Source organism: Aquila chrysaetos, chromosome 2, assembly GCF_900496995.4.
Source record: "Aquila chrysaetos chrysaetos chromosome 2, bAquChr1.4, whole genome shotgun sequence".
Lineage (NCBI taxonomy): Eukaryota > Metazoa > Chordata > Aves > Accipitriformes > Accipitridae > Aquila > Aquila chrysaetos.
Window position 1 is genome coordinate 56,838,561 of NC_044005.1, and position 25,337 is coordinate 56,863,897.

Below are 25,337 nucleotides of genomic sequence, written 5' to 3' on the forward strand. Positions count from 1 at the left end.
TGCTTGGAGTAGATCTATAAATGCAAATATTCAAATTCAACAATCATCTCTCACTACTAGTGAATCATGCTATTGCTATCTGGAGACTAGTTGCTATGGCAGAAAGCTGTAGCAGTGGCAGAAGGCCAAGAATCCTGCCTTTGAGATGTTAACTGAATTTAACTCTTGACTTTTCTCAGACAAGGTTCATTACTTCGTGTGACTGTGTCATATTAAATGAGTGCTTTGTCTGCCCTGGGTACCGGTTTGGAAGGGATATTATTAATCACCAGGACAGCAAAGCAGGTCAATATCAACCATTTGTCAATAAGGATTTTTTTAATACCTTCGAGTCCAATATGTGATAGCTGCAGTATGTAAGGGCCTTTTTGCTTTCATTTCTTTTTCTTCTTTAATGCCTTTCTCTTTTTTTTCTCTTTTCTTTTTCTCTTTTCTTTTCTTTTTTCTTTTCTAACTTGTCTCCTTGCTTCAGGCAAGTTATATCCTTTCACAGCACCTGGACGCCCTCGGAGCATACCTTCGGTGCAGGTGCAATGGTGTGATGAGATCCTCTACTTTGAACAGTTACAGCCTGGGCACAGACATGCTGCTGCTCCATTTAAATGACAATGTAAGCTGCTGTCTATAATATCCACCAGGAAAATCAGGAGTTTAGAGACTTCAGCAAGGAACAGGTATAAACATCAGTTGAAAAGTAATTTTGTGAATGGCAGAACTACCTACACACAGAATTTAGGCACAAGCTCTTCTTTCAGATGCCTGAAGCATAGATCTGGCTCCCGGCTTAAAGGGTAGCTGCAGGTGTGTATATCGCACTTTGGCTTGAAGATCTCAGTCCTTTACAGCTGTGTAAATGAGATCCCTCAGATTTAGTTAGTGGGCCAGATTTGGCAATTTAGGATTACTGAGATCCAAGGAAACACCTAGATTAAACACCACCAAATTTTAAGCAGTGGTGCATCTGACATCTTTTCTTTAACACTATGATGAGCTATTAAGAAGGACATGCGCTTTGAAAGATAACTGAGAATGGCAGAATAAACCAGATGGTGTTACTGTGAAGACAACTATCAAAGAGAATAGCATATAAGGAAGAACTGCATAGGGAAGTGTAAGAACTGCATAGTTATAAAGATGCAGATTCACAAATTGTGACAATCATTTTTCTCCCACAAGCACAGCAAAGGCACTACTGTTGCAGTGGAGAAAGTTTGAATATAGCAGGCTATGTACAAAATTATAGCGGAGGCTGAGATGGTGACGGTAAAGGTGGAAGGCTGCTGTACAGTATTTCTGCTCCAGTCTGTACCTCTGGAGTTTTGCCCAGTCCCCAAAGTAGCTCATTAACTAACTACATGCCCCTGTAAACTGTTCTGTGGCCTGCAGAACATTTCATGTTCTACCTTCAGAAATCTCATTCTGACTTTCAACACTTGTTTTCCTCTATTACACAGTTCTATCTTCCAGGAATGAGTTGGCAAGGTAAGAGTGTTCTCGCAGTCTCTCACGCTTTCCTTCTCAATAGACTTTGACTACGTCCTCAGACTTGAAGGAGTTATTCCAGAGAAGGGAAACACGAAAGCCCTGCACAACATGCAATACACTGCTAGAGAACACTTAAAAAAATGACTTTGCAATATCACCCATGTTCTTTGTCATCTTTCATTAACCATGATTTCGACTGCTGCATCTCCCCTTCTCTTCTCAAGATAAATTGATGGTAAAGTTTTTTTAAAAAAACAACCCTAAATCATGTAAGCCACAAGCTCCCAATTTTGTGTTTTTTTTCTTTAAACTATTGGATCACAGTAAGATTTCAGCTTTTTTTTGTAGTTATGCATATAGATATCATTTGATGACACACATTTTCCTGTTTAATAGGGGTCCTTAGATCAGATGCAGAATATTTATTGTAACTTTGTAGACCACAGATTAAATCTTTGAAATTCAAGGATCCCTCAGGTATACCAGTGAAAAGCAGGCTTCATTGAAAAAGCAACAGCCAGGAACATTTAAAATGAACCATTTATTAAATCAAACTGTTATTTTAACAGTTACATAAGTTACACAGCATGTTTAAGTCAAAAGATTTCACAAGGAAAAAAAAATTAAATTTTTATTATGCAGGCAAAAATAGTACCACACAATATGTACCTGTGAGGGAAGAAGGGAAGGGGAATCTCTAAACATTCAAATAAGGCCATAATTATTTAAAAACAACAATAAAACAATAATAAAACTCCCCAAAGATCCATTTTCCTTTCAGTGTGTTCAGTGCTGCTAACTATATGTACTTTTAGTGTACAGATGTAATCGAGGCAGTGATATCTTGATAGCTAGTAATGTTTTAAAACACTATCAGAAGTGGAATAAGGCTCATTAGTACATACAGCTGCCCTTGGAATGTCAATCTCAGTTGCCTTCATTAACTTAAAATTCACAAAGTGCACAGTTAAGATATGCCAAAAAATTGAAACTGCTACTCTACCAACAGCTGCCCATGCTTAATACTTAGTGGTCTATTGGAACAAAGTATGTTCTTTCAAAAAAGAAGTGTAAGAAAAGCCACTGAAAACATTTAGTTTCAAAGATGCACTAGGAGCTTTTTGTAAACTGAAAAGTAGAAAAACATGGATTAATTATGTAAAGAAAAGAATACAAAAACCACTAGAAATGACCATCAAACTTTCAAAGAACAAGCACCACAATGGACATTAGCATTCGATTTTGCAGTGTACAGCAATGTAATAATTTTACTCTAACCAATCCACTTCATCAAATTCTGAATCATCTTCCGAATCACTGTATTCCACAGCAATGCGACGAGAAAGTATAGTAGCAACATCATTCTCAATACGCTCATGTTTAGCTTCTTGTTCACGTTGCTCTTCAACTTTGCGTAGCTGAATACCTAAAGAACATCAAATCACAAACATGTTACTCTCCTCCTTTATCATTATACAAAGTATTCACTTCATGATTCACAAAATGCTTTGCAAGCAAAAATGAAGGCTGAGGACATTGTCCTCCTCAGATGAAAGTTCTCTGTCAAAGTTTTAAAGAGAGGAATGTCAGAATTGCAACGGTAGACTAGATCATCAGTCCTTCCACCATAATATCCTGCTTCTGATTTCTGATTAAAAATACACCCACATTTTTAGTACCATTGTGATTAAGCCATTTATATTATTTGCATTTCCAGACACTTTCTGTACTCTCTCTTCATGATTTCAATTAGAAGTTATAGCTATTTGAGTATCCTAACAAGACAGGACTTCTTGTAACCCAGCTTTGATTATGTAATGATCTGGTCTGGGATGAAGTATTACTTAAAGATCAATCACAAAGGAGAAATAACACATCCTAACAGTATGAGAAAGTTAAATCCAGTAACTTAGTTAAAAACATGACAGAGATCATATATTTTGGTTTTATACCCATGACACCGCTGTTGCCAACTGACAGACAACACAAGCACAGGTCCTTAGGTGAGATTTAAGCTGTAGTAACTTGAGCCTTTGTTTCTTGCGCAAGACTTGGTCAAAAGCATTTTCAGGAATCACCTGAACTATACCAGCAGGCTCTCCTTTATTAGGTTTTTCACTGACATTCTCTACTAATGTTCAGGCACCACTGCTGTACTCAACTGTTGTCGATACTTCTTTAGATTCAATGATGTTATCAATTCATGTGCATACAGATGCTTTAAAAATATTTTGAGTTAGTATTACAGCCTATCCACTGATATTACAGTACCATACAGATTCTGTACTGGGTTGTAGGTGCAGGGGAAAAACAGAACAATGTAGTACTTGAAACATTTGAGAAAGATTAACTATTCAAAGATACCACACAGTCAAACAGCAGCACTCACAGTGCAGTGGGGATTTTTCTGGCCGTAAGCACATAAGCTGAAAGGTACAGCTTGTACATACAGCTCCTTGCTAGATCAGCAGGAAAACATTGCCCTGCACCTCTGCCATTCACTTGCACCCTGCCAGCGGGGCACCCTGCAATGTAAAGACTACTCCACTGCCGTGTTGAGACGTGTCAAGATTAGATACTTAACAGCTTTAAGTCTTAAGCAACAATTCCTAAATGTCATTTATCATAGAATCATAGAATGGGTTTGGGTTGGAAGGGACCTTAAAGACCGTTTAGTTCCAACCCCCCTGCCATGGGCAGGGACAACTTCCACCAGACCAGGTTGCTCAAAGCCCCATCCAACCTGGCCTTGAACACTGCCAGGGATGGGGCATCCACAACCTCTGGGCAACCTGTTCCAGTGCCTCACCACCCTCACAGTGAAGAACTTCTTCATTACATCTGACCTAAATCTGCCCTCTTTCAGTTTAAAACTGTTACCCCTTCTCCTATCACTACACTCACTGATAAAGAGTCCCTCCCCATCTTTCCTGTAGGCCCCCTTTAACTACTGGAAGGCTGCTCTAAGGTCTCCCCGAAGACTTCTCTTCTCCAGGCTGAACAACCCCAACTCTTTCAGCCTATCCTCACAGGGGAGGTGCTCCAGCCCTCTGATCATCTTCGTGGCCTTCCTCTGGACCCGCTCCGACAGGCCCATGTCCTTCTTATGTTTGGGGCCCCAGAGCTGAATGCAGTACTGCAGGTGGGGTCTCACCAGAGCGGAGCAGAGGGGGAGAATCCCCTCCCTCAACCTGCTGGTCACGCTGCTTTTGATGCAGCCCAGGACAGGGTTGGCTTTCTGGGCCGCGAGTGCACATTGCTGGGTCATGCTCAGTTTTTCATCCACTACTACCCCCAAGTCCTTTCCCACAGGGCTACTCTCAATCCACTCATTGCCCAGCCTGTATTTGTGCTTGGGATTGCCCTGCTTGCACTTGGTCTTGTTGAACTTCATGAGGTTCACACGGGCCCACCTCTCAAGCCTGTTGAGGTCCCTCTGGATGGCATCCCTTCCCTCCAGCATGTCGACCGCACCACACAGCTTGGTGTCATCAGCAAACTTGCTGAGGGCGCACTCAATCCCTCTGTCCATGTTGCCAACAAAGATGTTAAACAGTGCCAGTCCCAATACCGACCCCTGAGGAACGCCAGTTGTCACTGGTCTCCACTTGGACATCGAGCCGTTGACCACAACTCTTTGAGGGCGACCATCCAGCCAATTCCTTATCCAACAAGTGGTCCATCTGTCAAATCCATGTCTCTCCAATTTAGAGACAAGGATGTCATGTGGGACAGTGTCAAATAGTCATCCAGGTAGATAACATCAGTTGCTCTTCCCTTACCCACCAATGCTGTAACCCCATCATAGAAGGCCACCAAATGTGTCAGGCATGACCTGCCCTTAGCGAAGCCATGTTGGCTGTCACCAATCACCTCCTTATTCTGATATCATTTATATGTTGTTGTAATACACTGATACATGATCAAAATTCCAAAGCAAATTGATCTGTTCTGCTTTTATGTAACAGTCTGTGAAAAACAATGTTTTGGTCTTCTACACAATCTGTAGGTTATCAGAAATAGCTACTTTTTCAGGTAAACAGAAATGAAGAGATAAGCTCCGCAGATCATCTATAAACACATGTACTTTTTTTTTTAAATCTAACTTCCAAAGAGAACCAGTTTTGCCATCCAAACTAAACATCTGATAAGTGCAATTACAAATTGAAAAAAACCTGTCTACTTGGCAATGCATACACTGTAGAGAATAGAAAGCAGAAACAGACTTGAGATGCATACCTCTAAACTAACTTCTTACACATGTAAAGTATTCCATCTCTCAAAGCTAATGTGTATTTAGCAAGTTTCTGAGACCGTTCTTTTTGCCCCTTAATAGCCAAACATTACCTTTCCGTATTGCTTCCAGCAGAACGCTTCTAGCATCACTGATTACAGGAAGAGTTGAAGGATGGCGTTTGGGTTCAGGAGCAGGAATCACTTGGGATGGTGGAGATGGAGGCATTAGGGGGGCATGAGGGCCAGGGACAATGGTTGTGGGAGGAGGGTGCAGAACAGGAGGAGGGTGAGAAAGGGCTGCAACTGTGACAGGAGAGGAGGGTCGAACGCCAGGAGGAGGCAAGGGAGGAGGTGGGGGTGGTGGAGGAAGTCCCTGTACTTCAGCTTGTGGAGGAACTGGGTGAACTGGTACAGCTTCGCACACTTGGGCAGCTCTAGTGACAGGGGGAGAGGGTTGTGCTAGGGGAGGAGCAATTGGAGGTGGAGCTGGATGTAGGACTCCAGGAGCTATCTGGAGAGGAGCTGGTGGAGGTGGCACAGCCGGGGCTTGCAGAGCCGCTGTGGGAGGGGGTGGGGGAGGTGGGACTGGGGGTGGAGGGGTGGAAGTCATTGCAGCTCTTAATGATGAAGTTGACAAAGCAGATGGAAGAGGCGGTGGTGGTGGAGGAGGAGGAGTGGGGCTCACAAACACTGGTGTTCTGCCTGTTGCTGGTGACTGAGGACGATTTTCTACCAAGCCAGTAGTAGAACTGAAACAACCAATAACAGGACAAAGTTATTAGAGCTGGAGAGTGGAAAAAATAGTAATAGATTCAATTCTGCAACTTAAGAATATTGAACGGTGGGCATTAAAGAGCATTACGTACTATAATGATTTCAAGGTATTCATACCTCATATACAAGGAAATCTAATTCTCAGTATGGAGTATGCATCAGTCTTCCAACAGACCTCTGCTCAAATTCAGCTATTAACCAAGGTTATGCTCTTATACAAACCTGCATCTTTATCAAAGATTTCCTATACTAGTATAATTCTGCCCTCCCATCTCTAAGTAAATTGAAATTATTTTTCTGAAGTAAGCGAACTAGCAGTTGATTAACTGCTTCGATTCACTGAACTTTAAAAACAAACCAAAATATTATAAGTGATGAGGACAAGTTACATTTGAAATACATATTTAAGGTTTGATGACAAGATGAGTAAGGCTCATATCAAAGGTCGTCAATTCTACGTACAGAGTGGTATATTTATATGCTAGATACTCATAATAGTGCAATGAATGGGTGAAATGAAGAAAACAAAAGGGAACAGTAAAATTATTTTCCTGAAAGGCCACCAGAGGATTTCTTTCAGCTGTTGTGGAAAATTAATCTAAAGAGCTATGCATTTCTGTGTATAATCTCCTGAACACTAAAAAGACATTCTTTTCAAGAGACTAACATCTTGCCGATATAACAACTGTGTCTGAATTAACTGTCCTCTATTCCAAGTTGTATGTACCTGACCATAAAGTAAGACTTTGGGTATAAAACAACAGGGGAGTTACAACCAGATCCTCACTCTAGAAAATACTCTAAGTATGTAGGCAGTTCTGGAAAGGTACAGGGAAATAGAAAACAAAAACACTTGGGGGAAGAATGACAACAACAAAAAAGCACTTAAAATTTAGCCAACATGATGAATACACAGTTTTGACAGCTGACTGTCTTACTGCAATATATTCTTCCTTTCATGTAGGCTGAAACACGGCTCAGTTGTACAAATTTCAGATTTCCAAATTTCCAAAATTCCAAAGCTAAATCCTGAGATTCCAACATCTTTCACAGAAACACCTTCCATACAGTTGTCTTGCCATTTGACTCAGAAGGTGACACAGTCACAATACTAATGGCAAGATGAGGCCTGTCTCCACTATGGCACCCTACGGGGTTTAGATGCTGACCTTTCTCTCCAACTCCTGTGTGGCCCTGCAGCTGCAGACATGTCAGGACTGTGGGCTGACGTAGCCCCTAGGATGTATGTACTGCCTGGGCTGCACAGATATAATACTAATGACTATTAGCGGGGTGGTGGAAAACTAAAACTCCCCAATAAACCTGCATGTGGCTTGACTACTTCATACCTAACACAAGGAGGCACAGGTTTCACATCTCCTGCTCCATGCATGGGAGGTGGTGGTGGTGGTTCATGTGGTCTGACCAACACTCGCTCTTCAGCTCTGTTCAGAAGTTCAGACATCTGGCTATAGGGTAATGCAGAAAGCGAATATGATCCATCCATATGGTCCACATATGCTTGAGATCTGTAGGAAAATAGTGAAAAATGATCCAACGTAACCTTTAGTAAAAGTAAGTATTAGTGCCCTCAGCTACTGTTCTATACTTCAGTTTGATTTCTGACTTCAAGTATCTTCTCTGCACCAATGCTGCATACTGTACTTCATGGCTTTTTAATAATTTATCCCACTTTCCATGCCACTGCTTCTAGCAGCTCAAGGGTTTAATGATTTTGACAGGTATATCAGACAATTTCTACAGTATGTGTGTGATCTTAGTGTTTATTAGTCACATTATTTTGAGTTAAGTAAACATAGCAATACAATCAGAAATACGCATATACCAGAGTGTATTATGAAACAGACATTATACTCAGTAATTGTTTCTGCTCCTCAATCCCTATTTATATGCAACCATATTCTTTTATAACATTCATGAAACATCCATTGATGTTACAATGGTAGAATTTACAACTAAATAATTTAGCTGAACTTCTGTCAGAGGATCTATATTTCAATATATATGGAGAACTCACTACTTTAAACCTTATAATTAATACTCTTTTACAGTGTGCTTTTGGCCAGCAAAGGATAGGGGAAATATGTAACTATTTTTTGGAGGACAGTAAATACTTTTTAATTAAAAAAAACCCAACCCCCAAAAAACATGCCCCCAAACCTCCTAATATTACTTGTCAGCCCTCTTTCCTATCAGATGTTTCTCGGCTGGCAAAATGGACTTGGTTTTGCACAAACACCAGAAGCATAAACACAGCAGGTGTCTACCATGTCAAATGGTACTTTTAGCCACCAGCAAATACGTGCTGTGAAATGAGAATCCAACAGGTTGGATTTTGTAATAGACTATAACCAGAAATGTCAATCAAATCTTGGATTTGCTCAAGAGTAAAGAGAAGCTCAGCGTTCTCATTTGAGTTCCAAGCGGATGTTTGTTCACATCACACCCACTATACAGTCTTGGCAGTGTCTGCTTAAGAAAAATCAAGAGACTGGAATAATAGGGATTTTGTAGGTCAAGGCTGGAATGTAGTGACACACCTGGGTGCAAGCTTGCAACAGTGACAGTACACCTTCGTCAAGGAGCAGACGACAACACATCCTCAAGGATACAATGAATTCCAAGGATATAAGCTACTCTTAAAAATAATAAGATAATAACTACTCCTTTAAGGACACACTGACTAAGTATTTTAAAACTGAGTTTTGATTGAGCTAAATCAATGATTTCCAGTGCATTTCAAGAATAGCAGTAGCATCTCATCATTTACCATTTCTCAAGCATGTTCACTATGTAGTATGAATATCTGTACTTCAAGGATAGAAAAAATAAGAAGAAACCTTGATTCAAAATGTGAAGCTGGGCCATTAGCAACTTCAATGTGCTTATGTAAGAGGTTAGCGTCATCTTCTGCGAGCTCCGGACCTTGGGCTAACTTCTGCCACTCTCTCCGTCTGTCATGAGGTGCCCTTGGCACTTTTTCTGGTTCATGAGGGCGATCTAGATTTTTCTGCTGTAGGAGAGTTGTGCAAACAAAACTGACAACTAAGACAGTGGTTTTAACTAGTTGCGTTTAAACATCAGCCACAAAATAATGAAAAACTATCCCAATTGAAGGGCAAGAAAAATTTACTTTCAGTTGAAATATGATATGTAAACCAAAAAGACTTGTAAAAGGCAGAAACTTCAGTCTAGTCGATAATTAGCTGAATAATACAGAGAAAAATAACTGTGTAAGTAGCTTTTCATTCTAAGTCTGAAATGAAATTATGAATCCGACACTTATATTTACTGTCTCCATGTATGAAATATACAGAATAATAGTGAAACAAAAAAGTAGCATTACCTTTGCAAAAGTGTTTGTTTAATTTTAAAATATAAACAAAGCATTCTATTCCTACTGATTTCTTTCTAGTTTAGAGTAAACATACCTATCAGAATGTCATTCAAGCTTTTTCACCTGTGAGATTGTCAGAATTTTGTATTATGAGTGTTCAAGTGAAATTCTTTATTCTTGCTGTATTCCTCCTTTTTTCTCCTTTTTGCGTCATTGCTAGAAGACTTACAAGTTTTTGCAAACCTGCTGTTTTTTATATTAAGACAGCATGAAAGCCCTAGGCCCTTCTATATTATTTTATTATTATTACTATTAAATATTTATTTGTTAAAGATGATGGAATTGAATGAATACAAATAGTTTTAGTTGAATGAAGATGACTCTGTAAAGTTTGGATTGTTAATAATTGCATAACCAAAAATGTACCACATCTGCAGGCAAACCCTTTCCAGGAAAAAACAACCAGAAGCTATGTAAAGCTAACACATATACCTTTTGCTTCCTCTTTTCTTTTCTTTTGTCCTCCGTGTCCTGCAACATTTTTTCCTTCCACAGATCAAAGAAGTATGAAGGATTGGTATAAAACTTCAAACCCTCTTTTCCATCATCCCTGAAATATAGTGATGCAAACAGGGCATACTATTTATTTGACAACACATGAATTCACACATTAAGGCAACGGAAAGACATATTAAGGAATACCTAGTATCTCAGACCCTGAAATATTTTACTGAAGAGCATTTGAAAGATGAACATTGACCTCCTGTGCCATCATTCTTTACTATCTTTCCTTGTATTCAAGGTCTTGATTTTAGAAAAGTAACTTTAACGCAAGCTGTAGATAAAAGAGTATCATAAATCAGAGAACTCCCATTTCAATGACTCAAATCTTGCTCTTAAAATAATAAGCAAATTTGTGTGGCTCCTCGTGTTCAACTACTAATTCAAACTGACTTCGGGACAGCAAACAACATTAATTTCCATTAAAGACCTTTCTTTCTACATACCTAACTGCTTATTTTCTTCACATCCAAGAGCATTACATAGTTTAACAAATACAGGTAATAAAAATGGCTTTTTCTTACCATTGTTACACTGGGGTAAAATTTGAGTAAACTGGAGTGAAGTTTTAAGGTTTACAATGTCTTCTGCTGCCTGTATTCCTCCAGCAGCTTCACAGTTTTCTAGTGTGGCTCCTTAAATAATCAAGTGCTATTCAACATGAGCAAGGTGCCTGCATATAGCATCTCTGTTACATAAAATAAGCTAGAAATTGGTTTTGATTAATTGTATTTTACTAACCTGTAAGGGGTGAGAATGTTAAGTGGAGGAGGCTGCTCACAAATGTCATAAGTTTCTTGCAAAGGAATAGGCAGAGTTTTGCGGTCAAACAGCTGTTGATCTTGAATTGTGGAACTCCGGAAAGCTTTCCTCATTGTAATGTCCTGCAGCGACACTGAAAGGGGATATTGCCATTTAAAAAACCCATCAAAGATAGTTTATTTGGATTAATCTGGAATTGCTTAAAGCTGGTTAGAATGTAAATATTAAGCATTATTCCAAGTATCTTACGTGTTTTACAGCAATTATAAATTCATCTAGCACTACTACCATGGGAAGATATTGTCAGACTATGTGAAAAACATGCTTGTAACGTTCTAGCACATTATTCTCTATTTAGCTTCGCAAGAAATTTTTGCTCACCTGGATAGATACCAGAACTCTGTCTCTCCAAAGTAGTTCAATCAGATTGCTTACTGTAGCTGTAAAATATCATTCTGTAGTTCAGAAGTACCTAATAACATTTACCCACTGCATTTCACAATTCTTTTGGTACTGAAAAATGACTCTCTATCTTGAGGTACAGATTTTACCTTTATACTATCAGCAAGCCAAACTTTGCATGCCTTGCATGTAGGTACAGTTCCACTGAAGGCCCACTGAGATGCCAAACCAGCACATCACTTATGCTACTGATATCAGTGAGTTTTAATGGGAGGTGATACTATGTTCCAACACATGAAACTAGTCAAATGTTGTTTTTTAATCAGACTGTTTAATCGAGATGAGACTTCTCTGTTTAATTTAGGTGAGACACCTTGAGTTTTTAAGCACAGTAGTTAAGAACAATCAATTATCTTTATGTAAGATTCAAAGGAAAACAACAGTAGGTGAATGCAATAGATTAAACAGTGATTTGAAATATACTGACTTACTGCTGTTAAAGCCCATGCAATCTTTTTCTATTTCATAAACGTTAAAATTTAGAAAAAGATTAATGGAAAAAGTGACCAGAACTGATGAAACTTGCACTTTTAATTCTGGAAACAGTGTACATGTTCAGTCTCATGTTTCTCTCCTTCCCTGATCTTCAGTTACTACATCTGTGAAGTCTAGGTGTGTCTCAAGACTAACTTTGCAGCCAGCATTAGACTTCCACTCAATAAAGAAGCAGCCCTTTTCATTGGTTTGGGCTTTTTTTTTTTTTTTAAATCACAAACAATACTGAAAACAGGTTTAAGACATACTAGCAAAGAGAGTATTTTCAGCACATGTATTTTACCTATAAATAATTATGTTTAATTTAATACAAATAAGTTGATAGTAGTGCCCCTTTACTCAAGATGAGAGGACACCCCCACTTCTATGTCACAAGGGCCTTTGGCAACAATTTTTTAAGAGTGCATCTTTTTAAGCTGAAAGCTGCATTTTACTCTGGCTGCTGTAACACATACAAGTGTACACATACGTATGTGCACACACACACACAGAGCTGGATTTCTATTGTATGATCACAAAGGGGCAGAAGGCAGGATTTTTTTCAGAGGGCTTGCAATTCCTGGAATGTTCTATCTTCTTACCTAAGCGTATTGGCAACATCCTTTGTGAGGCTAAAGATGGGATTTATTTGATTTTCAGTTTGGCTTTTGAAGTTTATAACAGTTGGCAAGGTTGTGTGTTCCTGGAGAAGTTTCCTCCTTTTTACCCTTAGGTTCTATTTCACTACAGTGTCTTTTATTCTTTTTAATACCTTTAATTAGCTGCTCAGAAGCCTTTTAAAGTATGTGAAAGCAGTATTATAATGTATGAATATCAGCTAGGAGTCTCTCAATTTCTGCAGGCATTTTTGCACTCATAAAAAACCATATATATTTTGTACCTGTCATGAAGTACAGGTTGTTATTTGCTGGCAAAAGTTCACAGTTGGAAGAACTGGGGTTCACCTCATCTAAAACCCTAGTCTTAGATTCTTTTATACTTCAGCTGCTTTTCCTTTGGGTTGTTGGTTTTACAAATCTCACCAAATGTACTTGTTCAGAGTTTCTTGGCAATCCTGCAAGTCTTTAAACTGTCTGTTACTTACTGGAGACTATGCCAACAAAAACAAAAGTTAGTATACTTCTCTTTGAACCTGTGTCCATTCTGAAGGCAATGAAGTAAATTAATTTATTGCAATAAATACAGTTCTTTGTTTTAATATTAAAATGCTCATAGAGTATTTGGCATGTACACTGTTCTATAAACTCTTTATTATCATTCCTTGATCTCTTCAGTGAGCAAACGCAGCCAGTCTAATTGATAATCTCCATTTTCTTGTTTAAATATCCACTTTTAAAAAACAGGTAAAAGGGGATAACACACCTGAGGATAATCAATCTCCAATAATAAGCATAGATTACTTTCTCTCTAAAACTAAGCTACATAGCAAAGGTCTTCATAGAAAACATACGCTGTGGAATTTCAAACAGCTAACAGCATTTCCTGCACTGATATCCAACGACCGGCATTCACGGAAAAGCGTGCCATTATTCAAAACAACTGACTACATTACGGCAACATTACTAAGGAAATGTAAGGACGTGGCACACAAAGTACTGAGAATCATGACACCGATATAACTCGCCTACAGACAGGGACCAGGTAAATCCCACGTGGCAAGCACAGCGTAATCCTGGGCTGTGCACAGTTTGGCTTACAAAGCCATTTGTTTAGCTTGCCAGCTGGCTAAGAAACAGAAGCCCTGCGTGGCTTACCACCTCAGGGGGCAGAATATGTGAAAACCTGGCTGGTCATCCAGGCACTTAGCTTTGGCTGATTGACAAACTGGCACAGCAAGAGGACAGGTCAAGCAAATTGGATGTATGAATTCAGGTGTGAGAAGAGACGAGACTCCGAAGGAGGAGTTGGAAATGATGCAGGTATTTGACTTGATGCTGATAAATTTAAGCTTCCAGTTGCCTAATTCCTAACCTTCGTATAACCCAAGATCACAAATTTCATATGGATACATTTTCCTGAAAGTCCATCTGCTGCAACACTTGTGTTTACTGCAATGAACAAAAAATGGGGTCTTAAATAATTTCCTTAAATGTTGAGATGTTCACAATTTAAGTTAAAAATTCATTCAACAATCTGAACAAATGCCAGTTTATCTGTAGTGTGTCTGTTGTTTGGGTTGTACGAAAAGACCTATTGTGTATCAGCCAGTCTAACCTTCTGTACACGACAATATTTTCCACATAATTAAAAATTATCTCTGTCAGAAAGCTAAGCTACCAATCTTCTGTACATTTGCCTTTGAAAAAGAGATGCCAGTCCATTTTTATTTGTAATCAACAATGAACTGGGAAAAAGAAAAGGTATTTAAATTGCACTCTAGTAAGATACAATAACTGGATTTCTTTTGGGCTGAACTACAAATTAAATAAAAGAACACATCAGTAACATATATCCATAATAACGTTTTACCTCTTGTTAAGCATCTCATTAAACTGCAATCCCCACTTCATAGTAAAAGTCAGGTGAGGAGCACATGAGCGTATTGACAGAAAGTAGCTACTTTTACATTTCAAAGATATTAAATATTAACATTTTATTTTACCTCACCAGAAGAAAAAAACCTGTTACTAGATTTTTTAAATTCTTTTAAACTCACTCCAATGTACAATTTATGATGAGGTTCTAGGCCAAAAAATACCATTCTCCTAAAGGTGGTAAATAAATAAATTAATATATATTCCTTTTAAAAGCTTGCGCTCTCAACACTTTCTGCAGAATTTCATCCTGACAGCTTTTAAGACCATGAACTCTTGAATGCCACAGCTATGACTCCTTGAAGAACTGAATGACTATGGGAAATTATATACAAATCAATGAACTCACTTGCCCACAATTCCCTTTCTCTGTTCAAAATCTTACCCAGTGATATGAAAAGTACAGGGAAGAAAGAATGACAATATCAAATGAATAACTTAGTAATGAGATTCCACTTAAAGGTAATTCATTGGGGGGGGTTAAAAATTCTCTTCAGATAAAGATTTGTGTGATTCAGTTCCTAAAGATGCTGCCATCCCAAAGTCTGATTTCTATATCATATACATATATTTTTTTTTTTAATGATTATCCATTTCAACAATGCCTAGAATCGCACACATATTAGGTTTCTCTGCCATCAGAATACTTCTGATGTCACTACAGGTTTAATAGTTGCTAAGCAGAGAGACTACTTCTGCAGAACAGAAACTACTCTCCTTTGGGCTTGACCCCAACACAAGAAATTAAAATTTTCTGAAATACTGATTTAAAAAAAAATCCATAAAAGCTCGAGCACTCTTTGGATGGAGAATGTATGTAGCTTCACTACTATGTAAACAAAGAGAAGATGTAAATGTTAGAGCAATCATTTTAAGAGGACTCAGAAGCTGTTTTAAATGCAGCGTGTAGAACCAGGGAGCCCCGAGCAGCCCGTTAGGGAAGACGTGAATCACCCAGCTGCATCAAGCACTGAATCTGCTGGTGAGTCTCAACAAAACCGCCACATTATTTACCAAATGACATTTTGTCCAGATCCCTCTTTTTATATACAAAATACAAATTATACAGTATCATAGCTTTACCACTGAACTATTAAGCCTTGGACACACTAATTTAAAACTGATTTACTTACTAAATAATCCATAAATTGAATCAAGGGCTAAGAAAATTGGAGAAAAAGCATGCAGAGCAGTTGGAGCTCAGCCCATCTGCACAGATCTTTGAGGGAGGCACACTCAAATCCAACTTTCATTAAGTGGAGATGTGCCAGGAAAAGTGACCTGCTATTCAATTTAATTTAACAGTCTTTTTCTTTATTTGACTTTGGGAGTAAAAATTCTTATGAATGAATTAACAGTAGTGTTATTCTCCACATTAACATATTACACATGGAGGTCACGACCCAATTTTCATGTGGTCCCTGTTCTTAACTTTGATTACATTTATACTCAAGTCACCAAATTCCTCTTCAGAGGCGCATACTCAAATTCCTCTTCAGAGGCTAGAGACAGTAAGCAAGCTGCCCCTTAAAATGGGATTTACTACCCTTTCCTTCTCAGTCTCACAATGGGCTGAGTGTCCTGATTTGAAAGTTGACTGAGTCTCCCATTTTCAGAAGTATACAGACCACAATTAGCTGTCAAGCTTTTTAGGTTTCTCCCCACCAGATGGTACCTCTTTTGCCCATAGCAAAACATTAAATCTCTCTTTAGCATTAACCCAGCAAACTTCTAAACTACTATCCCTTTTATGACAGGGCAGTATTTCTAGAATGTTTAGAAAAAAACAAGCACATGTATTCAAAGCCAGAATCCTACTGAAATACAATTCAGAACATTGATTCCTTTCCTGAAGTATGCCAGGCTGCTCACCCATAGCACTTCAGCCATCAAGTTTTTTAAGCTGCTTATCACAGTTGTAACAGATATGCTGTAGAAATCAAAATTTGATACACTGCCTTTGAGATTAAAATCCTCTTCAGTTTGAGATTTAAATAGAATTAGGCAGTTCATATTAAAGAAACACTAAATTAATACCAAAATATACAGATAAAGTCTTAGTTTATGAATTCTCCTTCAGTCATGATACCATTTATCTGAGTGATACACAACTGTTTTCTAATATTTCATTACATTGTACATCAGAGCTGTACTGTGTATCCACATTTCAAAAAAGAACATAAAAGCTAAAATGCTTTTAAAAATTGTCAGATTTCTACAGATATGAAATTATTTACTTGTAGCAGCACTTCAAGCTTAATGGCACAAATAAATTCACAAAAATGTGGTAATTAACAAAATCTATTGTTATATTTATAAAATTTGCATATATATGGAGAGAGTTAGAAATGTTATTTATAAAGTAAATACTGAAATTAGAAATGGTTGCAAAGAAACTATACTCTTAGGGTTTATTTTCTAACTTATGAGGATATCTTACATTGCAGTGCTACTGAAACCATCAACCTTAGTTCACCTCCATAGCAAGAATGTGTTTTTCCAGTCCTAAAAAGACCCCAGATATGATAACTCTTGAATAAATATAAGCTAGTTTCCCATACAATTGAAATGAAGTTCAGTTTACTGAAGGAAAGCAGAGGATTTCTTTTCATCTGTATGCAAGTTTAGTATCTCTTCTGAAGGGGAAAAAACACATGTATGTAAAAAAGAACGTAAAAAAAATCAATTACAACATGAAATTAATAATTCTGAGAAATCAAGAATTTGAAAACAGTGTAGTAATTCAAACCAAACCAAGTTCATAGCATTTCTTCTATGACAGAAAGATTCTGCACCAGGAGTTAGTTCCTTCAGGATACAATCCTAAGCTTGCTTTCCTTTGGTTTTATTCTTTCACAGAGATATTGCAATAATTCAAAATGAGAAAACACACAGACTATTCAAAAAATTCAGAGCTTTTTATTACTTTGACTCTACCAGAAACATCTTGTCAAGTGTCTACACCTCATTCAATGAATCTGACTTGGGCCATTTTCGTTCATGCCACTTAGCTTTAAATGATCCTTAATTTCTTCCTCTTGTGTAATAGCATGGGCCCAAAGGAACACATTAAATTTTCTATTACTGCCTCCTGGCAAAGAACTAGCAAATGAGACTCATTTTACAAGTATAGCCCACTTTACACATGCTGTTAGCTGAGTACTGAAATTTGCTTAATTCTTGCATAGAGGGTTAAGAAAGGTAAATCCAAATGTTTTCCCACACCTTCATGCATTAACATCCTCCAGTTATTTTAGCCCAGATCAGGATTAAAATGAAACTATTTGTGAATTTCTGAATTTCAAGCCCAAAACAGGATACTGAAGGAGAAAGTTTCCTGATCCCTAATTTTTGAGGAAATATAGTATCAAATTTCCTCTCATCTCCTTTGTCCTCATCTGGTGACTCATTCTGGGCAGACATTTGTGAATAAGGAACAGTGGGTATGGCTCAAGGACTGGATATTCTTAGGTTAATAAAAATAGACATTTAATAGTTCCTGACACTGAGGACTGCATGTGTTCCTCTGAAGTACTAGCAGTCACTGCTATTCTATGGCGTCAGAGACAAATCCAGGGTATCAGGTTTGGGTCACACTTAGCCACTCTGGACTTGATCAAGTAGACCTCTTTTCAGCCCTGTTTTCTTTAATTGCAGTGACTGTCCCTTTCTTTAGCTATACAGTTTAGCAAATGCTACAGTATGCATAGTTCTGTGAAAAGTTATTGATCTGGTGCATTTGGGACTACATACTATTTAAAAGTATTTCTAGCAATTCTCAAACAGCAAATAGTTATGAACATTTAGCACTGAAACCTACAGCCAAACTTGTCAACGGCCATTTACACAGGAAAGTACAATTTCCATCTTGCTATCCTGTAACATCCTTAGATGCTTTAACTCAATGACTTAAAATGGTCTCTCCATTTTCCTGACATGTGAATGGTTGCCATATTAGATATGCCATATCAATACACATCCCACTCGGATTTAAACCAAAAACTAGGCTGCCAAGGGTAAACATAGAAATGACTTTTAAAACTCTGGAGTATTACAGCTCTTACAAGATTACAATTGCTGACAATTTGTTACTGTACACAGAAAGGATTTTTGTCATTATCCAATCATAGTAAACATGGTATTTTATTGGAAAAAGACGTATATGTGTATGATGTATGCTCAGTTGTCAAGAGACTTGGAAAATCCCATTAATGTAAGAATTCCCTTAGGCAAGTCATGATGTTGTGGAAAATCGGCTACTAGCTGTGAACAGCTGTCATTCGAAACCTGCTCTAAAATTAATGTAATGCAAAATACAGAATGAAAACTTCCTTAGCTTAAGTTTGCTATTAGTGAAATTTCAACATCAGTAACTAAAGACAGCCTGAAGACCATGTTCCTGGTTTGACACTTCATTTTTCCTGAATGACACACAGCTGGTATACCTAGACATTCAGAGCTGAAACAGCTTTCTATACTTTAAAATTGGATCCCACAAAAAATCTGAAGTTATTTTTCATGATAGGATGTTGGTCTACTTTCTAGGTCTTAGCTATATAGTCCAGAACACCCTAAAACTGCTTGGGGTTACAAGACCTTTCATAGTTCCACCTGTAACCAACAGATATTCAGGAAGGCAAAAAAGCTTCATGGCATTTACATATTAGGTGGTCTATGTTACTGTAGTCATCACAAAGCCTATGCATCATTTAAATTCCATACAAATTCTATCTTATAGGCGTGAGCCATACCTTATTGACTTTTGGAAATACTTGTTTTCTCAGTGCCAACCATTATTTATAGCACTTAAAGCTATTTAGGAAGAATCCAAGGGGATATATAGCATCAATAAATGAAGCTATAGAACTGTAACTTCATAGAGAAAGTAAGATGGTAACAAGTTAAATGCAAAAACCCTACTTGGACAAATGGTTATGATCTCATGGGAATTTAGTAGGAAGGTTAAAAAAAAAGAGTAAAGACTTACCTCCAAGCATTAACATAATATTACATATTATTAATATTATTAACACTAATACGTAACACTACTGAAGTGACACATAGTCCTGTAGCAGTTTTTATGTAAATTCATTGGTAACAGTACTGTTCAGTAACCATGAAAATGTTGAGCTCAGAAAGCTGCACAAGGCTGTGAAAGAAACCTGTAGCAGAAATAGAAATGGATCTCTTTCTCATGATGCTTTGCTCTGTGTTCTTATAAATATAATTTAAACTATTATTATTTCCATTTCACTTATCAGTGGTGTCTGAGTGACAAAATAAGAAATCTTCAATCCAGGAGTTAACTTACATTCCTCTTCCTTTGGATCAAGTTGTGTAACACTGACAGATAAGCGATCTACACGTTCTTGTAAGGAGTTGACTCTAAATGAGAAACTGTGTGCTTCATTGAAAAGTTCACCAAATATATCTTCAGCATATTTACCTGAAATATGAAAAAAAAAAAAAAAAAAATCAAGCATACTACAAGACAGCCAAATGAGTTTGCCTTGAAAAAGATTTCTATTTTGTTTAAGTAAATCTAAGATGCATGAGTATCACTTGTAACAACCTGTACTTACTGAGCCCCTTAAGAATGCTTCAGAAAAGTAAATAAAAGTTAAATAAATAATTTGTAATTTATTTATCAGAAATGAAATTATTTAATACATTACAGGCCAGATATTCAGCTGATATAAATTGATTTAACTATGCTGATATGCAAGAAACTAGACTGATTAGTTTCTTGGATATGTATAAAAGGATGATTTCCAGCACCTGAAGCTGCTCTTGTATGACCAATAACTAATCTTTACAAGTGAAATTTATCTCAACATTTCTCAAAATGAAGCACAGCTTCCACTCCTACTGTACAGAGTACCTGTCAAAACAGAAGATCAGATATTTACATCTAGGTTAATTAGAACCAGCCCATTCAAAAATACACACTAAAATAATAAATCCTACTTTGAAGGATCAAAATTCTAGTAACTGACCAATTTATACTGAAGTAAAAGAAGAATCTCCTTTGTTCACTTCAATGGCCATCACACATTTAGCTCAAAAGAGCAGGAGATTCAAATATCATGAGAAAAGGATCAATAACGAGTTTCTTTTCTACAGAGTACTCCATATAGTGCTTCTAATGCCCCCCTACAACTTGAGTAGTCTGCCAATGCCACTGAAAAAAACCACCAGACTGCCTAGCAAAATTTGTAGTCACATTTCTGAAATACCACTTGATAGCTTTTAAAACTTTCTACCATACTGTGCATATGTAATCTGTGTACTGTTTGTGCACTTACGTTGGGTTTGGAAGTATAAATCTCACAAATTTCTAACTGCCTGGTCCGCACACAAGTTCTGACAGGTACCATAGGAAAGGATAGTTATGAAAATTTTGCCTTTGGTGAACAATACATCTTGAAGTATACATAAAAATGAGGACATTTTTAAAAAACACACATCAAAAGGACAAAAATTCAATCCCTACAGGTGCTGTGGAATCTACTTAAGGATACTATGGAGTAAGCACAAGGCCGGTGCATACCATTTATTAAGACTTAGGTAATAGCAATAGAAAATCAGCATGACTATAAACAACAGGATATAAAAGGGGGTAATAGAAGAAACGTACAGATGAAGAAAATAGAAAGGATCATAAATTCTGGCATATTAAACATAAAACCCAAAAACTAGCCTGAGGAACAACTAGCAAACTAATAATAAATATTCCTTCAAATACGTGAGGAGCAAGAAATCCTTCCACGGAGTCTGTAGAGCCAGCTGGTAATGAAGGTATAAAGGAGTACTCAGAGAAGACAAGACCCCTGTGGACAAGCTAATTTAACACTTTCCACTGGTGTTCAGTGAAAGGAACTGGCGAGACCCTCCTGCCAGAACTCTCTGTGGGAGGCTCAAGTAAACTGAAGGGACTATGTAAAAATTAAAAAACTAAATTGACAAAATGACCAGTAAAATATTAGTAACAATTTGTAAGTCTCCTTAATACACACTGAAAGGTGGCAAGCACAACAGTAAGGTTCAAAAATTTTTTCATGGAACATCTTGAGAGCTACAAGCCTGTAAGCCCGACATCCAGACAAGTTAGTATAAATCACTATGAAGAACTGAATTAGTAGACACCTGGATGACTTGTTAGAGAAGAGACAACACAGCTTTTTTAAAGTGAAATCTCTGAAGGGTTTATAGGCACACGGATGGAGACTATGATCTAGTTAGATATCCAAGAGAGTTTTGAAAATCCTTAATCAAAGCTTTTTAGGAAAACTTAACAGATGGGGCATAAAAAAAGCAGCAACATGGCACAGATAAATAATTCCCCAAAAGGTACAAAACAGGAGTAAATCACCGGACTTCACAGTTGAGAAAGGTGAGTTTTCATAGGTTTCTGTACTGGACCTATGCTATTCAAGATACCCGTAAATGACCTGAAAAAAAAAGGAGATTAAAGTTTGCCAATGATACTAAGTAATGGAAGAGAAACACACTGACCACTAGTAAATACACAGAAACCCCAGCTGGTCGAAGAGGCTTCCACGCTGGAAAGAGTTGGAGGCTGGGACATTAGTAGGAGTATAGTACATGCTTGCCTTGCTCTCATTCTTGGAGCATCTGCTATTAGCCACAGTGAGAAGCAGATCAAAGGTGCAGCCATTCTTAGAACCTTTGTCTTTAAGTACCAGCCCGCAGTAAAATAGAGGTGGAAAGTTAGTAAAGTCTACTTAGCTGGCAACTCATCTAACATAAGACTTTCTAATATATGTCTTGAAACCCTGAAAAGTTTATGTTCTTTAACCTGTATCTGAAGCAAGAGAAATTACTTAAAAATGTGATCCACTAAGAGCAAGATTACTAAACTTTTAATACACATTTACTACAAATTTAATGTATTTCAGATAATATATTCAGATATATTGTTCCTTTTAATTAGACAATTCATGTAATATTCAGAGACATGCAAATTAGCATTAAAACCAAGTGTAAAATTTCAAGTATAGAATAAAAAGTAAATTGCAGGGGTCTCAAATCCAGTAACTTCCCTTTTATAGGTGTATCTAAAAGCTACAGTTTGTTTTATCTATATCATTTCATCAGGCTTACAATTCATCTACCTCATTAATGAGCTCCAATTGCAAATAATCTGTCTTAAAAATCTTTTCATTATCTTGCATACAGCCACAAACATATTGCAAGGAATAATTTGCCTATGTTTATGAACACTAATCCTCAAATGGGAAATACATTAAAAACAACCTGTCGTGTTTGAAGTGGTATGCCAACCATAATGTCTCTACCTACATGCCCGTTGGCAGCCTCTTTATTTAGCCTGAAGTATATTTAACTAATGCTTTTTCAAGCAAAGCAAAATGTTTGCTTTTAGTGAAATGTACAACTTTGTTCAAAAGAATACTGTATGTGAATGTATATATGTATACAACATTTATAAACCAGTATTTGTTTATGTTGCTGTCTGTGTGTATTCTATATGAATGTATCTTCAATTTTGAATGGATTACAAAAGATAACGATTACAGGTGATAACACTGAACAAAGTGTCACAAACTCAAATAAGTAAAAAAAAAGTATGAGAAAAAAATATATTAGTAAACAAAGCTGATCTCATTCTACTTAATTTATGGGTAATATGTTAGAAGAGTAAGGAATCAAAATTAATTCCATTATATAGAATGGATATTCCAAAGTATTATTAACATTTCAGAAAATTTACATCATTATGGGACTGCTTGATGAAAAACTCTACTCGTTTCATGCAGTACAATAAAGCGAATGACAGCTGACTATGACAATTAAAATAATAATGCCCTAGGATCTTGGTCACAGCTGGATACATAATACAAGCTTAGAAAGACCAGTGATCTTCGTTTGCTTATTAAAATAAATGACAATATAGACTTCTGTAAATAAATTATTTTAACATCTGTGAAAAGCTTATTTTACTGTATTTGCAAAACTTGCTAAATTGACCAGAAATAGACAAAAATTTGTCATTTGCAAAAGGCAAGCCATATTCCTCCAATATTACTAGCTGTTCTCTCAGTCCATCATACTGGCATTTATTTTTATTAACAGAGCACAAGTTTTTTTCATTTAAATAAGAGGAAACATTATTATTTATTTTTAATTAAGGAATGTATTATTCACCTCATTATTCTTTTCACAACTTTTGTCTTGTCTCAAAGGGCTCTATTCACAATTAACCCTTCAATAAGAAAGGGATACAGGAATGCAGCTCCCTCTGGTGTCAGTCAATGTCTTTTTTTGTGACAGCGAAATAAAATGTCTTGGAAGCAACATGTTGTCCTTCCTCCCCTAAGAATGTGCATGTATTTTGATAGCCTTTTTTGAACAATTATTTTCCTGACATTTAAAACAGACTTATGAGCTGAAAAGAGAATACTAGCTAGTAGCTACTAGCTGAAAATAGAATAAAAATAATACTGCTCGCTGCCTTCCTCATTTTTTTTAAATTAAGACCACCAAAACATGTATCATCCACTCCTGTTCATTACCATGGCAGCAAGTGTACAATGGCTTATAAAATCTGAAAAAACAACTGATCAGTTTTACAGCTCTCCTCTTTCACCATTTGTTTCTCTTAAATTGTTTTATCTCCTAATTTCCCCCCATAATTTCTCAAATATTTATCGAGCATTGGCCTCCATGCACAAATGAATAATTTCTAACTATGCAATACACTAACATGAGGGGATACTAAGGTAAAAGAAAGGTTATTTTTGTCTTGTTCTGGGGGACTGGCTATGTATCAGTTACAGAAGTCAACTACAATCACCACGTAAGGTTCTGAACCTTATTTCAGGCTAATTAAACAAAGCATGGCAAAGAGTTGTCTAATAAGTCTTATATATTGTGTTGTACAAATTGCTAGAACCATGCTAACATGCTGCAGGATAAGGGCATAAATTAGCAGTCCCCTCAAAACTCCAGTCATTAAATTCACCTCAAGTACGCATTCTCTATGCTGTATCCAGTAGCAAACCTTAAGGAAAGGGCATTTAAATTAATCATTTTACAACAGTAGATCAGTTACCATCAGATTTAGTTACAGGCTCTCAGACAAGGAGTGGGACACAGGTCCTGAAGCAGGACTTGTGGAAGAAGCCACTTCTTTACTATCCTTTTACATTTTTAAAGAAAAAGAGTTCCAAACTATTCAACTGCATCTAAACCTGAAACAGCATCCTGCAGATTGATTATGGCATCAGCAGACTCTAGGAACCATGGTCTAAATTTTAAGTAGCTATCTGGATAAATAAATTGAACACCTAAAGTGCTCAATGCTATAAAACAGCATCATTTGTTGGAAATTCAAGAGGATGACTGGTAAATCTCAAGCCAATGCAAGATGCATCAAGCAGGACAATCAAAATGAGACAGTTGTCCAATGTTGCCAAAAGTATTAATCTTAATTAATTTCACCTTAACTAATCTGTCAAATTTCTGGAGGTCAGCGGGGAGGGGGGTTTAACATGTACACAAACAAAATCTAAACCAACATATTTATCACTGGAATTGAATTATAAAAATGTTTAATATATTTAATATGCCATGACATTATTAAATGCAATGTATAATGAGGTGTTATATAATGAAATTTAATATTATTA

At 37.0% G+C, this 25,337-nt stretch overlaps 1 protein-coding gene across 5 annotated transcripts in view; it reads right to left on the reverse strand.

Annotated features, from left to right (window-relative positions):
* Positions 1–2,011: 2,011 nt before the first annotated feature.
* The window catches only part of WASF1 (WASP family member 1), a 103,005-nt gene continuing 79,679 nt past the window's right edge, over positions 2,012–25,337 (reverse strand). For 4 of the 5 annotated variants that reach the window (XM_030005635.2, XM_030005649.2, XM_030005643.2 and 1 more), the window contains 7 exons: positions 19,979–20,113; positions 11,156–11,309; positions 10,346–10,463; positions 9,357–9,529; positions 7,845–8,024; positions 5,833–6,470; positions 2,012–2,911 (listed from right to left, as the gene is read on the reverse strand). In XM_030005635.2, coding sequence (XP_029861495.1) covers positions 2,754–2,911; positions 5,833–6,470; positions 7,845–8,024; positions 9,357–9,529; positions 10,346–10,463; positions 11,156–11,309; positions 19,979–20,113 — 1,556 coding nt within the window. In that variant the 3' untranslated portion in view covers positions 2,012–2,753. The remainder of the gene's footprint in view (positions 2,912–5,832; positions 6,471–7,844; positions 8,025–9,356; positions 9,530–10,345; positions 10,464–11,155; positions 11,310–19,978; positions 20,114–25,337) is intronic. The other variant, XM_030005619.2, reaches the window with a different exon arrangement.